Below are 14,747 nucleotides of genomic sequence, written 5' to 3' on the forward strand. Positions count from 1 at the left end.
TTTTAGATTTTTCCTTAGGTTCTTATGGTTTACCTTTTCTGCGTTTTTCAAGGTAGCCTGCCTTTAAAACAAAAGGAAGGTCCTGTGCTGCAATTGGAGGAAACTGGTTTCCTGTGGCAGAAGGGGGAAAAAAAAAGTGGTGAGTAATCCATTTTTTGGAAACCAAGTGTTAGATCTCAATTGGTTTCACTGTACTTTTCATTACCCAAATCACTCAAACCCAAGTCCATTAGCTTTGTTTCAAATCCATTCCACAGATAAGTCTCTCTCCTCCTCTCTACATCTCAAGAACAACAACAAAAAGTTCTGTATTCATGTCTTAATGTAGAATGCTTCCAAAGTAAAGCAATATTATGTAACCGAATGAGCTCTAAGATACTTTACATCAACATTCTAGAAGGAAAGGACTAAGAAATTATTATAAATAAATGCAACATATCTGTAAAAAGAATTTAGAAACTTCAAATAAATCATATAAACTTCTTTACATTTATATTGAATTAACTCTTCAAGATTTTCAATGTATATTAACTCTTATCTACATATTTCTATTCCTTCCAAGTAAAGCATAAAATGATTTTCCTGCAAAATCAAATGTAAAATTTGTTTCTCTGAGTCTATAGCAAATATTCTTTTCCTGGTTGAACTATCAGGAAAACCTTACAGGAATTCAACTGAATGAGTATGCTTTGTTTTTCTAGGGCAGTTGAAACAGAAGCTCTGAATACATCTGATAAAAATATAAACAAATATTAGGTGCCTACAAAATCTTTACAGATTAAGTCAAAAGCTAAGCTAATTAGAAATTATATATTCATTGTCAAGAATAGTGTTACTCGATAATTTTACAACTGTTCAATACTTTTATAAATTTCATTAGAAATAGATTAATAGCTATCCTTAGTATTCTGCTATCCTCTGTATTCTAACAAGTGAAAACAATCTAATGAAAGTTTCCATGGAATCCACACAATAGAAAGAATTCAATATAGTTTCAAAAAGTGTTTTCATAGGAATTTTATTACATACAAATTTATCATAGAATTGTCAACTGGTTTTTTTTTTTTAATATGAGGATCTTGGTAGTTATAAAATTATAGATATTTTTCTTTAATAAAACTTAAAGCCAAAGCACTAATTTTAGTTCCTTGTTGGATTCATTTTACTAAGTAAACAAAAAACAATATAATTACAATATATTTAAAATAGAGGGCTGCCTTGAAATGTATAAGGAACTTCAGAGAAAGTATAAATATTTGTATCATCCAATAAACATTTTTTCATAATAAACTTGGCCCACACAATAGAAGTTATTTACTACAATATTTTGCACGTAAAATAAAAAACACAAAGAAATCTTATCTACATCACAAGTTCTAGTCAACTACTAAATTAAAGAGCATGACTATGATATGCCTTGGTTTAAGAAAAAAATGACATAACACTATTTTATTACCTGAGGTTATACTGACAAAAAGCAAACATAAATATATCATCACACATAAATATGAAATTCTAGCTAAATGTAGAATCATTTAGGAAATTTTTCTTTCTAAATAATATCCTTACCAATAAAATATTTACTTCTCCAACTAAGTAAAACCATAGTTTTATTTCTGTGGAAGTCTGTTGGTGCTCACATTTTTATATCACTGGCATGTAAAGTTCTTAAATCAACCACACAAAATCTCTTTGCCAGAGTAGCATATAGATGACATTTCAGAATGAGACTGCAAACATATTCATTGTATATTTTAATATAATTACTGAATGCCATGAAGAAAATCACAAGTAGTTTTTCTGTAGTATAAAAATAAGAATATTCACTACAAAATAGCCTATAAATAATTTTGTATCTTTAAGATAATGGAAATAAACACTTAAGCACTGTCTATTTTGTATGAAATTAAACTACAGAAGAAAGAGGCAACTTTTCAATCTTCAGGTCGGATGTGCTGGATATGGAGAGGCATAAATTACCTTCATGGTTAGATAAGGCTCACTGAGAAATAGTTCCATGACCCTCTCACTTCACTAGAGCATAATTAATGTTCTTTACATATTATAAAAATGCTCTAAATCTTAAAAAGAAACTTTCTGAAGAAAGATGGGTACTTTATCAACTTTAAAATGGGTACCATTCAACTTTAAAAACTTACTAGTCAAAAAAAAGTGGAGAGAAAAGGACTAAACACAAAACCTGAAGCTATTGCTTTAAGAAAAATACAGATTAAATTTCCATTTGATAACTCACAAGATTTTTTTTTTCTTGCTCATCCTTTTTTTTTTTATAAATTTTATTTTTATATTCCCCGTACAATTGCAACCCCCCCATTCTGACCCCAATCCCTCCCCTCCCGCCCCCCATCCCCCAAAAAGTGTCTCTGGTTCATAGTTTTTTGTTGATTTTGATTTTCACTTTCTTATAGTTATTCATTTTCCTGGTCCCTTATTTAAGTTTTCTAGATTCCTGCTATGAATGAGACCATCCGGTATTTTTCTTTTTCTTTCTGGCTTATTTCGCTGAGCATGATCCCTTCCAGCGCCATCCATGTTGCTGCAAATTGCATGTGTTTATCTTTTTTGAATGCTGATAACTCACAAGATTTGACGTCATAAGCAGTATTTATTCTGAATTCTAAATTCATGTTACTATTATAAAGTCTTTTATTGATTTCTAGAAAGAAAAAACCAAGTTTTAACTGAAATTTCCAGTTTTTTCTAGAGCTTCTTCATTATTTGTCCAATCTCCAGGATTTAATAGACATGTTTGAATATTTTAAAAAACAAAAAGCTTTTTAATTGTAATCCCTTTAGATACGTTAGACTTTACATTCTTAGAATAACCATTTCATTTATATAACACAATAAACACAATATTTTTAATGGCAGAAATTAAAAATTTGTTCTATGATACAAAAAGAAGTAATCTCTCTTTAAAAACACACGCATTCTTGCATAATTTAGATCTCAAATCACTATATCTACAAGAAACAATGGTATCTCACCATTTAAGAAGATTCAGATTAATTCAAATGAATAAGAATACACAAATGCAAGTTTAATGATACTTGATGAAAATGAAGACTAATATAAACCTAAGTGCAGGGAAACAAAGAGCTGCCAAACATTTATCAAAAACCACAAATGCATTATCTCACCATGGGAAATTATGCAACACAGACAATTACACAACATTCCAACAAATTCACAGTAACATTATCAGCTCTGTTTCACTATCAAAATTCACATTTTCATCCTCAAATAAGTTTAATACTGACCCTTAATTCTTAATTCTTAATTCTTCACCAAGTAGTAAGGCATTCATAAACGCTAGCTTTCATTATGATTAAATGTTATGTTTATATAATTATTAATTCAAAGTAATGGATGCCAATAACAAAAGAAAGACTAATATAATTTAAAGATTTTTAATCAGAAAGATGGAAAAAAACGTGACTGGGTACTGTAAAGTTACGCTGCATTACAGTTAGTGTTGTTGATGCTACTGTAGTTTAAAAGCAATTCAAAAATTTCCTTTTGGTTAGGGGAAAGTGGATGATGATAAAATTATATTCTAACTATGAGGAGAAAAAAATTAACCAATAAATAATCTATTTATGCTGCAGATAATGACTCCATGGCCTTGCTTAAGTGGCCATAAGTTTCTGGCACCCTGAGGAAATAAGCCTACTGACAGAGATTAGTTTTCTTTTTATAAAATGAACATGTATTTCTCATGTGATAGTCTACTTTTCTAAAATAGTTAAAAATATTAGACATTAAAACTACCACCCAGTAAGAGCAGTCTAGGAATGATTCTTCCAACTTGCAATTTAAGAATCTGAAGCATGCAGAAAGGTAAACAAGGTCACAATGAATCAAATAAACAAGTATGAAGTGTTTACTATATTCCTAGCAACTCAGTGGGAAAAGGCAGTAGGGGAATTCAAATTTTCCTACAGTTAGGTCAGTATTTACTCATAAGGCTACTGCTTTTAAAAGGAAAGTTAAGAGTTCTACAATGTGCCTTGAAACTTTTGCTTTTAAAACAAAGAGTGTATATAGTAGACATAGTCCACCAGACCATGCTAATGGAATGGATTTTAGAATCTGAAAAATGGTGATTTCCATAGGATGGATATAAAAAATAAATTACCAAAAAACTAAAGTATTGCCCAGTCTTCACATTTTTTATTAAGCTATTATTTTATCTTTTCCCCTTTGAATTTAAGATGAAAACCACAGGAATTTTTTAAAGTGTTGTTTTTAAGAAATGGTTTATCTTTTTGAAAATTTAACTATTAAAAACAATTATTTCAATGGAAAATAATTCAAATTCAAAGAAAAATATGAACTCTTTTTGACATGAAGTATCATTTAGGCATATTTCAGATGTGATGTTAGTTGGTTATAAAACCAGTTTTGGCATTAGATAGACAGCTGTATTGCTGTATATATTATAGGATAGGGTAAGGTGGAAAGATAGGTCTGAATCAAAGACTGCTTTACTTGGAAGAAAAGGCCTAGAACAATATGGAAGTGCCTTGAATATGAGAAAAAGTAAGGGCAGAAAGCAGACAGAAAAATGTAAGAGTTGTTAAGAAGAAAGAGTTAGAACTGAAGGGAGAGATCCAATCATCCTTTCCCTTTTGTACCTCTTTTCTCAAAAACAACCTAAATAAACAAACTTCATTGAATTCACAATTTTGTGTAGCACTGGGTGCCTCAATGTACTATTCTTTGGCATTCATCGACATTGCCCTATCTCCTAATTCACTCTTACACCACACACACACACACACACACACACAATCTATATCCCAATCTGATACCTCTTTAAATGCATTTATTTTTCTAAGATTTGTTATATGGCATCACCCTTCCAAAGAGCAACTCAAGTGAAGAGGATTTATTTTTTAAAACCTATATACACTCTAACTACTGAATTCTGGAATTAACTTTTTATTCAGTTTTCTTTTTACCTACTTGATTCTTCATGAGGAACTATGAATAGGTGTCAAGGGATGTGAGTACCACAGAGACAGTTTCAAAACAGACATCTGTTTTTCATTATCTTTTTTATTTTTTGATATTCAATTTTGATGGCCAATTTTAAACATTAGACTTGTAACAAAGCTAAATCCTCATTTTTACTATTTTATCATTAATAAATTATGGCAACATAATGGACTTACACTGTATTAATATGTTCACAGTTTTATGGCTGTTCACTGTAGACTTTGTACAAAATTCCTGTTAGGCTTCTAAGTCTTACCTTTTTCTGGTTTCAATTTACTCACCTTTTACTGACATTTCTCCCTTTATCACTTGGCACTTACACAGTTTTCAATGTAAATAATATGTTCAACTAGTATAATTTTTCCCTCTACCTTTACATAACTGAAAATTGCTTTTCTCTTCTATTAGAAAAGAAAGAAGTCATATAAAAAAAGATTGGTTTTGCTAATAAGAATTTTCATTCTGAGATAGGATCTTGGTCTAGTCAATCAAATATTTTGTCTCTCACCACATGACACGACTATTTTCCTTGAACAATAAACAGTTAAGGAAAAGCTCTTCAGGATTATGCTTAGTGAAATAAGTCAGAAGGAAAAAGAAAAATATTGGATGGTTTCACTTCTAGGTGGAATATACGTGAACCAAACAAAGAATCAGAAAAAAGACAAAACATACAAACTGACCATAGATTTAAAGCAGACAACAGGGGAGGGAAAAAGAGGGGTCAAACCAAGGCAGGGAAGCGCACAAGGGACTATGGTGATGGTTCATGAGTGCTGTGGTAGTAGAACTGTGGGAACTACACCTGAGGGGAGAAATCAAATACTGTCCAAAAATTAACAACAATGTAAAAAAATAAATTTGAATTAAAAAAAAGATAAGCCTTCAATGATATCCTTTTTTCCTCTTAATTCATATGGATAGAACATCTCCGAGTTAAGTCTTTAATAAAACATTTTTTTCTTCTAATCTACAATACAATATTAATTAAATATTTTTAATTTATTCATTATCACCTAATGGTTGGCATACTTAGTTCCATAAATTTGCCACCTTCTGGGGGGAGTAAAGTCTTCCTTTTATCTCTTCTAAAATCACATGTGATAAACTTTTTAAAACGCTTGGTTGTTCTAGAATTCCTAGATTTGGTAAACAGACCCATTTCTTTGCAGCATCCACCCACTTGATTATTGATTTATATTTTAAACACATATAAGGTTTTAATTTTTCAAGAATACTAACCATTTTAGCATCTCATTTCATGCTCATAATACGCTCTCCTACATTGTTCATTTCACTGGTTATTTTATTGTCAAGGTTAACTTCTCTGGCTACAGTTCATTTTTCCTGAGAAGCGGTCATCAGAAATGAGGTATATTTTCAGATGTCAGTATTTCATGTGTTACAGTTTTGTATAAAGGTAGGAAAATGCTTTCTGTTATGTTTCCAGTTATCTTTCCAGATGATCTCCAGTATCTTATAGGCATTTCTGGCTGAAGGGTATTAGCTGTAGGAAACTCTCTATAAATAAGTTTCAGTTCCCAGAGCTATCACTAGTTCAGAATTCATTATTTCACAAGTGCAGGTTAATTATACTTCACTTATATTAGCATTTGCACATACACTTAAATGCCATTTTCCCTGGCTCTAGAGAATATATAATAGATAAAAAGAGTTGCTAACACTCTTTTTCTTACTATTCTACAAGGTTTTAAGTGCAAAAATTCACGTACTTGTAAAACAAAACAAAAAGACTATTTCCTAACAAGGGAGAGAAACCTAAATTTAATTTGGATATAAATAAATAAATGGTGTCCGGTACAGATACCCACAAGCTTAGTTTAACATTGATAACGACTTCACAATAAGACATCTGTAATAAACTCCCTGTTCTCTACCATTTCTGATCCTTTGTTTACCATGGGGTATCACATTTTCATAATACATCAAAATTAATCCTCATAGAATTAAAAAATTTTTTTAAATATAAACATTCCAGTTATTGATTTGTAGAAACCTCACTATGAGTTCCTCTATTATTAACATGCATATCAATATATTGAATTTGTCATTAAAAAACAAGTTCAATATGAGAAACTACACTTTACAAACTAAAACCTTATTTCATAATAAAACAGGATACCCTTTACTTTTTATATTATGATAAAGGATACTTTTTTTTTAAAGGCTACTTTTTAAAAAAGGTTTTTCATTTATTTATGCATACAAGAGCTGGAGTGTAGGCCAGAGGTGTACGGTGGGGAGGATTCACCAGAGACAGAGTGGGGAACAGAACAGGCAGATCTACTGAAATACACTGCTGAGGGGAGCAGCAGGCGAGACAGGAGAGGTCTCCTGAACCATGTGGGGTAGATCCATTGCCAAGGACAGAATTTGTGCTACAGATAGCTTCAGAGTGCTGAGACTTAACCCCTTGAGTCATCAGGGAGACCCCAAAGGCTACTTTCTAATAAGAGGTCACTGAATTTCCCGGAAAGAATTTAAATCAAATCTTTATCTCCTATATAGAGAAACTCCTCAGCTGCTTTGTATTACTTTTATCTTTCTTTTTTTAACACTTGAAGCAACACAAATTTATTTTCTTACAGTTCTGGAGGTGAGAAGTCCAAAAGCGTCTCACTGGGCTAAGCAGGACGCCATCGGGCTATAAATCTGTCTCCCTCCCTTTCCAGCTCCCAGAAGCTGACCTAATTTCACTGACTACTGGCCCTGTTTCACCTTTCAAGTCAGTGGTGTCGAGTTGAGTCTGACAATGGTCTCTCTCTGGTTCTTATTCTTCTACCTCCATCATCCCAGTTAGGGATGTTTGGGTTTATACTGGGCCCACCTAGAAAATCTCCTTCTTTAAGGCCAGCTGCATCCTAATTACTCCTTCCCAAGATTTTAAAGAAGTCAGTTTGCATCCCAAAATGTCTTTTAAAAGATTTTCATTTTGGCTTAAAAACACATATACACAATCATTGGACAAATTAGTATGAAGAAAATGGATATTTATGGAAGAAAAGGATACTCTTTTTATATCTTTACAGATTCCATTAACAAAATGCATAAAAATTTAATAATTGAATACTATTTAGATTGAATCTTCAGCTCCCTCTCACTCAATTATTTTATTTTCATATAGGCTACAGAGCATCATTTTTTTTTTTGCGGTTTTTTAATGTTACGAGTTTTAAGCTATAATTTTAAAAATCATTTTCAGAACATGAAAAGATTTCTAATTTATAAAACTTTAAATTCACTTTTATTCATATATTTTTCTATTTTGTGTACAAAAAGATTAGAGACTTTAACAATTACATCTTAAGCATCTGCAATAGGGATACACAAAGTTGAAATGTCTTCTAAACTGTATAATAAAGTATATGTTGCTACATTTGCCTTGAAGGAAAACAGGTACATCGACAATTGTCATTCTATTCTTATCTCTCAAAAGATTTTATTATTGAGAGATGGTTAAAAATAAATGAAAAATATTCAGTATGAAAATTCTCAAATATGAATTTATGACTAACTTATTAAAAACTAGACATTTCATTAAAAAATTAAACATTTCTGAATTTAAATTCTCAACATATGGTTCTACTCTGATTACCGGATTACTAAAGTAAATGATTCCCAAAATTATTCATGCTTTAGTATATTATAACTGGTTTCTATTTAATAGTGTAACTTCCTAATTTTTATTTATGTCAAAGTCTTTGCATTTTCTCTTTTCTGCCACTGTTTGAAGTATTATAAGTATCCTGTTTGAAGTATTATAAGTATCCTCTTAAAACATATTCTTTCTCTCTCTCTCTTCCTTCCACCCAAAACAGGTCTCTTTCCAAAGGTCTCTTTTCAAAATCGGAATGAATTATCAGTCTTTGCTGTTATCATTATTGCTAGTTTAGTAAAACGCTGCCTCATTCCCCAAAAATGCTTTTCAATGGCATTTTTACAGATATATTTGGTAAGGCAAATGGAAAGCAAATAGGAGACAATCATGCATATACAGAAAGAGAAAAAGCAAATACCTGTTTAGAAAATGTTAATGTTAAGGCAATCTGGGTAAAGTCCCTGTACTCTTTTTACAACTTTTCTATAAGTGACATTATTTCAAACTCAAAAATAAAACATTAGTTTAAAAAATCAAGGTACACTAGGAGTTAGGGTAGAATACAAAACAAGTTGGAAGTAAAAAATCATTTATACCTAGGAGTGGGCCAAAATCCAGTTATAAGCTTTATAGCAACAAATGTGAAGCAAGAAATAATAAATTATGTGATTCAATGCCCCTAAGATAAATGCAGATCATTGCTCAGAAAGGAACATAGAACTATTCCTGGTTCCTGGTACTGAGAGGAGAAAGAAATTTTTCCCATGTGTTTTCACCAGTTTTACAGTAAGTAAAATAAAAGTTTCATAAAGTTGCTTTGTATAACATCACTCATACTGATTCAACAGCATAATTCCAAAGCAAAATTCAGTAACAGCAATTCTACAGAGTACAAATCCAGGTAACCTAGGGTATAGCTTCCAAACAGCTCTGTAAAACCCAAGGATAAGCTACAGAAAAGCTACAGGAATAGACACCCTGCAGATTTTTCAGACAGTTCTTCCAAAATACAATTTATCTTGATCAAGGTTTGGTAAATATCAAAACCGAAGCATAAAATATATTTCCTGCAAAATGCTAACCACTTATTTATGTTGCTACTCAAGAGCCAAATCCCTTAGCCAAGAGCCAAGCTGGGGATAAAGTTGATATAATCTTATTTAAAAATTTACATATAAATTTAAAAAAATTGACTGCTTTGCAGAGACATACACCTGGATGAAATAACCTTAACTTTAACATAAAATCAAATCAGCAGTTGTCCAATACTTCAAAACAAACCCTGTTCTAGGAAAAATGGGTGTATCATTGGAAGTCCACATGGCCTGGATATATTCTTGGTTAGAAAACAAGCATTTATGATGAATTTTCAATTTTTTCAAAATGAAAGAATCTAAACTTTTTGTCAACACAAAAATATCACAACAATGCATTTTTGCTCTATTGCAACTGAACTGCCTTCAAACTGATTCATGTAAAAATATGCATAATAATAATTGTGCCAGGCTTTAACTGGTATTCCAAATTCCACCTGGGAAATAAATTTTATGGCCATACTATAAACTTCTAAAATCCTGAAGTTTTAATAGATATGCTGACACAACCTTAACCATAACAGTTTTAGCAACTGCTGCTATAATAAATCTGTCAGTTTCTATAATGCCCATGACAAATCCATTAATATGAATGATGTACACTTCACACAGTGCACTACACAGCAACTGCACAAGTTATGTCATCTCCATTCTGAGTGGCAAATCAGTAATCAATATTTGTAAAAGCAGCAGCTAATCCTTTGTAAAATCACTGGTTCAGTGATTGAAGAGTTTGCTCAATCCACACAGTTAATCCCTCTTCATCTGCTTGAGCCCTCTATTTATCCCAGCCTCTCACAGTGTTAGCTAGGGCAGATTAATACATCTCCACACATTAAACATGACCTGACAATTGACACAGGATATTGCTGACAGGATAAGCTCTACAAACACTGGCCTTTTAAAAAGGAAGCTTAAAATTAACATTCAGAAATCCAAAGTTTACAAATAGGCTCACTGCTATACTTTCCCAATTCCAGTCACCTGATTTTCTGAGCTTCTGCTTCTCAGGAACTATTTTCTAATTTTTGGTTTGAAGAAATATTCTAGCTCATGCATAAAGCATGTTTTGTTATTCATTTTATTTTTTTTTATTTTTTTTTATAAACGATTTTTTTTTTTTAATAGGGGCATGCTTTATTTATTTGTTTGCTGGTTTGTTTGTTTGTTTTTGTTTATACATGCACTGGGTACAGTCAGAAGCGCGGGAGGGTGAGAGAATTCACCAGAGCCAGAGCGGGGAGCAGAGCAGGCAGAAGGACCGAAGTACACTGCTGAGGGGAGCAGCGGGCGGCAGGAGAGGTCTGCACGCCATGTGGGACCCTCCTCTGGTGGCCGGGGAGCAGCCGGGGATCGAACCGGTGCCGCAGAGGCCGCGCGCAGTTTCGCAACCCAGCGCTCAACCGCTGCGCCACCGGGGAGGCCCTTGTTATTCATTTTAAAATCAAGGTAAACAGAACTTTACTAGTTAAGAAAAGAGGTTCCTAGAGGAAGAACTATTTGGAGAATCCTTATATATGAAGTAAAAGTGCCTGATCTTAGTTAATGCTACTTCAAAGATCTACACTTGAAGAAAATCTCAAAAAGTAGTTTAATACTTAAAACAAAGCCTTGAATATAAAAAGATGCATTTCCATTCTGAGAAATGATTGACAATATTATGAATGAAGTGCTCTGTGCCAATAGAAACAGATATTATTAAGTTATAAAGTAAAAAAAAAAATTTCATCATCTCTAACAATTAGATGATATGACAGATTCCTTTATGGGATGATATTAAATTTTATTTAAAGACCCAAGATAAATTTCTTTAACAAAGTCATTATAAGTCAGTCTACGCATTCTTAATCAAGACCATTAAAAGGAAAAGAAAATGCAGATTCATGTCAAATTAAGAGTAAAGAATAGCTATGGAGAGAAAAATTATTTCCTAACCCAGTATTTTGAATGAAATTATTTTATAAGGCTGCATGAACAATTCCTTTGCATGTAAAACTTCTGATACTTGTGCTAATAAGGAATATCAACCAAGTTAGGAAGTCATAACTTGCATTCCTCCTGAGAGGAGTTGGCCACAAAAAAGCTAAGAAACAGTATGATAAGATCAAGAGAGAATGGTCTACCAGAAGCCAAGAGAATACAGAGTTTTAGGTAAGGAATCAATGAGCAGTCAGTAGTGTCAGTTGTTTTAGAAAGGCCATAAAAGAGAAGTACCAGAAATTGTTTGATGAGTGTGGAAATTAAGAGGCTACAGTGATCCTGCTGAGATACCAGGAAAGAGGTAACGTGGACAGAAGCCAGATAGCAGTAATTAAGGAATAAAATGGGAGAAAGTGGAACCAGGATCAGATAATTGGTCTTTTAATAAAATTCAATAGTGAAAGAGAACAGAGAGAGGAACAGAGAGAGACAACTACCAGAGAGAGGAAAGCACTTCCAGTTTACTTTCTAATTCAATATTTGCAGCAATATCCCCTTTTCCATATCAAATTACACTTTAATGCAACACCTACTATTCAAAATAACTAAAAGCCAACATGGAATTTTTTTTTATTGAGGTAGCACTGGCTTACAGCATTGACATGATTTAGAGGCACAGGATCACACTCTTCAGGTGTATGTTACCACACAGAACCCAACACCAACACATCTGTAGCCCTCAAAATCTAATGATTTTTAATATTATTTAGTGATAATAAATTCCTATGTAATGCTATAAAATAACCAATAAAAGGTTAAAAATAATACTAGCATTTGAAAATTTAGGGTGACATCTTAATATAATACAAAAATGTGTTACATGGTATGTTGCATATTTTAAGAATGCAATCTTAAAATCTAATAGCTTTTTAGATATTAAGCAAAATAATTTGCTAGTTCCTTGAATTTGCTATTAGAAAAATTATACACATCACCAAACCTTACAAGACAACTGGTTCTAATTAGCCTTACTGAAAGAAGCTGATGCATAGAGTGAATAAAAAGATAGCAATATTAGTTTAATATTATAGGTGATCTATCCCTGTCAAGAATATGGCACATTAGATAAGTAGAGAAGTTTGCCAACAGCTAGGAAAAATAAATCTCAAAATGCTTTTGAAGCATAAAAATTACTTAGAGGCCACAGTCACCAACGCTATTTCTTATCTTCAAATGGTGATATGTCTTTGGTACATTTAAATTACAGTATTGCAAAGTTCAATTTATGCATAACTTTTTAAAAAGTATTATACAAACTATACATTTATTCACATTGAAATCTTGCTGCTAGTTGTCTTTGAATCTCCTAATGAAATTCCTTAAAAGTCTGAACATAAGATTTCTTCAGTGTTCCCTCTCATACAAATACACAGATGTGTAAAACACGCATCACCTACACACACACACACACACAGTGATGCCAATATTTTGCAGAGAGCAAATGTTTAACTTTTTTTCAAATCATAGTGGTGCTCATAAACAGCTTATATATACAAACACAATTAATTTTCTAAGAAACAGGTGTTTGGGGTTTTTTGGTTATTTTAAACTTTATTTTTTTATTTAAATATTTTATTTTATATAATTCTTACATCTTTATTCATCTTTGCACAATCTATGCATGCATTTTCATTTTGGTTATATTCCTCATACAATTGCACCCCCCTCTTATTTTGACTCTAGTCCTTCCTTTCCCCCCTCCCCCCCAGTGTGTCTCTGGTTTATACTTGCTTGTTGATTTTGATTTTTACTTTGTATTGATTAGCCTTTTTCCTGGTCTCTTATCTAGGTTTTCTAAATTCCTGCTATGAGTGAGACCATCTGGTATTTTACTTTTTCTTTCTGACTTATTTTGCTGAGCATGATCCCTTCTAGCTCCATCCATGTTGCTGCAAACTGCATGTGTTTATCTTTTTTGATTGCTGAGTAATATTCCATTATGTATATGTACCACATCTTCTTGCTCCAGTCTTCTATTTTTGGGCATTTGGGTTGCTTCCATAGCTTAGCTATTGTAAATAGTGCTGCTATAAACATAGGGGTGCAGGTGCCCTTTGGAATTACTGTTTCTGTGTCATTTGGGTAAATACCTAGGAGTGGGATTGCTGGATATATGGAAGCTCTATGTTTAGTAGTTCAAGAAATCTCCACTCAGCTCTCCATAATGGTTGGACCAGTTTGCACTCCCACCAGCATTGCAGGAGAGTTCCTTTTTCTCCACAACCTCGCCAACATTTGTTGTTGCTAGTTTTTTTAATATGTGCCATTCTCACTGGTGTAAGATGGTATCTCATGGTAGTTTTGATTTGCATTTCCCTGATTACAAGTGCTGTTGAACATTTTTTCATATGCCTGTTGGCCATTTGCATTTCTTCTTCAGAGAAGTTTCTTTTTAACTCTTCTGCCCATTTTTGGACTGGATTATTTTCTTTGTTTTTGTTGAGTCTCATCACCTCTTTGTAGATTTTTGTGATCAGTCCTTTATCGTTAGTGTTGTGTGCAAAAACTTTCTCCCAGTCGATGGGGAGAAACAGTGTTTTTGCCAGCTGAAGGTAACTGAATATTTCAAAGGGAGGCAAGTTATAACTTCTTTCAAAAGCCTTTCATACTCTTACTTAACACATTCAAGTATTCAAAGTATTCAAAGATTATTTATATTCAAGTATTCAAGTATTCATGTTATTTATATCTTTTACATCTTTGTGTATTCTCCGTAAAATTCCACCATCAATTCGCCCGTGAACCATCACCATTGTCCCTTGTGCTCTTCTCCTCTCTGTTTTGATCCCTTTTCCTCCCCCTCACTCGCAGAATGTCTCTGATTTATGGTTGCCTGTTAATATTGCTGATTTTATTATTATTGTTGTTGTTGTTGTTTTTCTGATCCCTTATTTGGTTCCCCTATATTCCTCCCATAAGTGAAACCATCTGATATTTTTCTTTTTCCTTCTTGCTTATTTTACTGAGCATGATCCCTTGTAGCTCCATCCATGTTGCTGCTAATGGCATGCATTTATCTTTTTTGATTGCTG

The 14,747-nt window shown here is 32.5% G+C and overlaps 1 protein-coding gene across 1 annotated transcript in view; it reads right to left on the bottom strand.

Moving 5' to 3' along the window:
• Positions 1-14,747, bottom strand: part of SKAP2 (src kinase associated phosphoprotein 2) — a gene marked incomplete at its 3' end in the record, with an annotated part of 154,937 nt that overhangs the window by 63,009 nt on the left and 77,181 nt on the right. The window contains exon 5 of the mRNA XM_084229569.1: positions 34-111. Within this exon, the coding sequence (XP_084085695.1) occupies positions 34-111 (78 nt within the window). The remainder of the gene's footprint in view (positions 1-33; positions 112-14,747) is intronic.

The sequence above is a fragment of the Talpa europaea genome (genome assembly GCF_964194135.1).
Source record: "Talpa europaea genome assembly, chromosome: 3".
In the NCBI taxonomy this organism is placed as follows: Eukaryota; Metazoa; Chordata; class Mammalia; order Eulipotyphla; family Talpidae; genus Talpa; species Talpa europaea.